Source organism: Penaeus chinensis, chromosome 26 (genome assembly GCF_019202785.1).
Source record: "Penaeus chinensis breed Huanghai No. 1 chromosome 26, ASM1920278v2, whole genome shotgun sequence".
NCBI classification, from domain to species: Eukaryota; Metazoa; Arthropoda; class Malacostraca; order Decapoda; family Penaeidae; genus Penaeus; species Penaeus chinensis.
In genome coordinates this window covers 4,897,282-4,899,781 of record NC_061844.1, presented here as the reverse complement: position 1 = coordinate 4,899,781, position 2,500 = coordinate 4,897,282, and the positions used below count along the sequence as shown (strand labels likewise).

General features: G+C 33.7%; 1 protein-coding gene across 1 annotated transcript in view; it reads left to right on the top strand.

Annotated features, from left to right (window-relative positions):
• Nucleotides 1-939, top strand: part of LOC125038945 (WW domain-containing protein C2F3.14c-like) — a 5,688-nt gene extending 4,749 nt beyond the window's left edge. Inside the window, exon 4 of the mRNA XM_047632637.1 lies at nt 1-939. This exon is cut by the window's left edge and continues 526 nt beyond it. Coding sequence (XP_047488593.1) covers nt 1-205 — 205 coding nt within the window. The 3' untranslated portion in view covers nt 206-939.
• The last annotated feature ends 1,561 nt before the right edge of the window (nt 940-2,500 follow it).

The following is a 2,500-nucleotide window of genomic DNA, read 5'->3' as shown; positions in this document are numbered from 1 at the left end:
TCAGCAAGAGGAACGGAGAGAAGTCGCGCTCTACAGGGAAAGGAACTTGTTGGCAGAGGCTACAAAGAAAGCTTTATTAGACAAGGTCATCCTCGATCAAGTCATCACTAGGTTGGAGCAGGAGAAGCGGAAGTACTGGGAGCTGATACCGGCCATGACGAGGCGCGTCTACGAACTGCAGGCAAGATGTCGCGGCAAGAACTGAAAAGAATTTACTTAGTGTGGTGATTCAGTCATCCCAAAGATCTTGGTAGCAAAGTATCCCGAGGATAACATTATCAGTGTAGTGAATCTAAAGGCTTTCACTCAAACCAAAGTTCTCAGTAGTAAAAGTGTCCCGAAGAGAATATATTCCGTGCAGTGATGTTGGCACTTTCCAGTCCAGAGTTTTCATCGGCTAAGGGTTCTGTGGAGTCCAAACCATATCCATTCTTGCCGAAAGAAGTGCCCCCCCTCAAAGAAAAAAAAAAAAAAAATAAGGAGAGAAAAAAAAACAACAATGATGTAAACTTTTGAAGGCTCGTAGTGCTGCGATAGACTACAACGCGTACACAGACGAAATGTGCACATGGAAGCGTACAGGAGATCTCTGTTATGGTGAGATAAGATGACGCTGTTTTGGTCCTTCTCTCGATGGGCTGTTTAATTTCGGCAAGTCAAGAAGAAGAATAAAAAGCCAAAGAATTAATAATAATAACAAAAATATATCACTAAGGAAAAGAGAGGATGAAAACATATCTTATCCTCAATTACAGTACACTAATTTGTTATATGTTGTACCTGTGTGTTAAGAAATGTCAATGTGTGTAACGGAACTTAAAGTGTCCTTTTGAAGCAGGATGCCCCCTCAGCTATACGCTTGACATTACAAAGGCATTTGTATATAATGAATGAATGTAAATTAATGAATAAACTTAAAATAAAATGTGTGAAAGGGAATAATGGTATTTTTGAAATGAAATGAATTCACACCGATACACAACCATATCCATCTATTCATATATTATTAATATACGCACTACTACCAGTATAACTTATAACTAACAGAACAATAAGCCCACGTGAATCCGTGAGACCAACGCTGAAAAGTCTCATGTTTAGCAAGATTCAAAGAAATATGTGAATACACTATATATATATATATATATATATATATATATATATATATATATATATATATATATATATATACACTATATATAATATATATATGTATATATATTATATATATGATATATATATTACATATATATATATATATATATATATATATATATATATATATATATACACACATATATATATGTATGTGTGTGTGTGTGTAGACAGATAGATAAAAATACACACACACACATACATACACATATTTATATATATATATATATATATATATATATATATACATATATAAATATATATATGTACATATATACAAATTCAAAATACTTTATTCCATTAGATACAATGGTTATTCTTTTTACAGAGAAAGGTATTTTACAGTACATGTAAATATCAGATACCATAGAATTAATGACAGTACATAGTCATGCATTTTTGTATTTATTGAAACCTGATGTCATTGGTGATTTAAGAGATGTTCTTCTTGAATGTATTAGAGTTTTTGATATTTCTGATATTATTTGGTAATTTGTTCCAAATCATGGGTCCACGTGTAAGTGTCTGCCGTGCCCCTATATCTGTGCGTGATCTTTTGATGTGTAGAGAGTTTACCTGTCTTGTTTGGACACAGGTTGTGTTACCTACGGTTGGAAGGGTTAATAGCCACTTTGGATAAAACCCTTGGATTATTTTATGAATTAGTCATAGCTACATTTGTTTTGTACTTCTGGCCCATTTAGTTTGTTTATGTGGTCATACTTATCTACGCTACCAAGCGCTACTCTCGCAGCAAAGTTCTGTAATTTATGGATTTTCTTAATGTGACCTTTGTTTGTTGTGCCCCAGATTTTAGAACAATAATTAATTGTATTGAGAACTAGTGTTTGTATTACGGATATCCTATTTTCAGTGGGGATCTTGTTTTTTTATGTGGCTTAGGTAAATCAGTGTGCCCATTACTTCCCTATGGATGTTGTCAAAGGCCATAAATCTGTCAATGTGTACGCCTAGGTTTTCTACTGAAGTGCTCGGTCTTATGTAGCTCTCTTCAAATTTTATGGTGGTGTTTACTGGAATTTTGGCGACTACCTATGAAGATACATTGTGTTTTATCTGGTTTTATCTTGAGGCCCTTTATGTCAAAGTATCCTTTTATTGGTGTCAATGTCTCCTGGGTCTTTTTTATTAGTTCATCTAAGTTGTTTACTGAATCAATGTGGAGAAATTGTGAATCATCGGCGTATTAAACAAGAAAGTAATTTTGGGCTATGGGTGTTAAGTCATTTACGAATATTGTAAATATAATTGGTTGACACTGTCAAAAGCCTTGGATAAATCGCACAGTGTTAGCAAGTTTATTTGATTGTTGTCTATGTTCTCA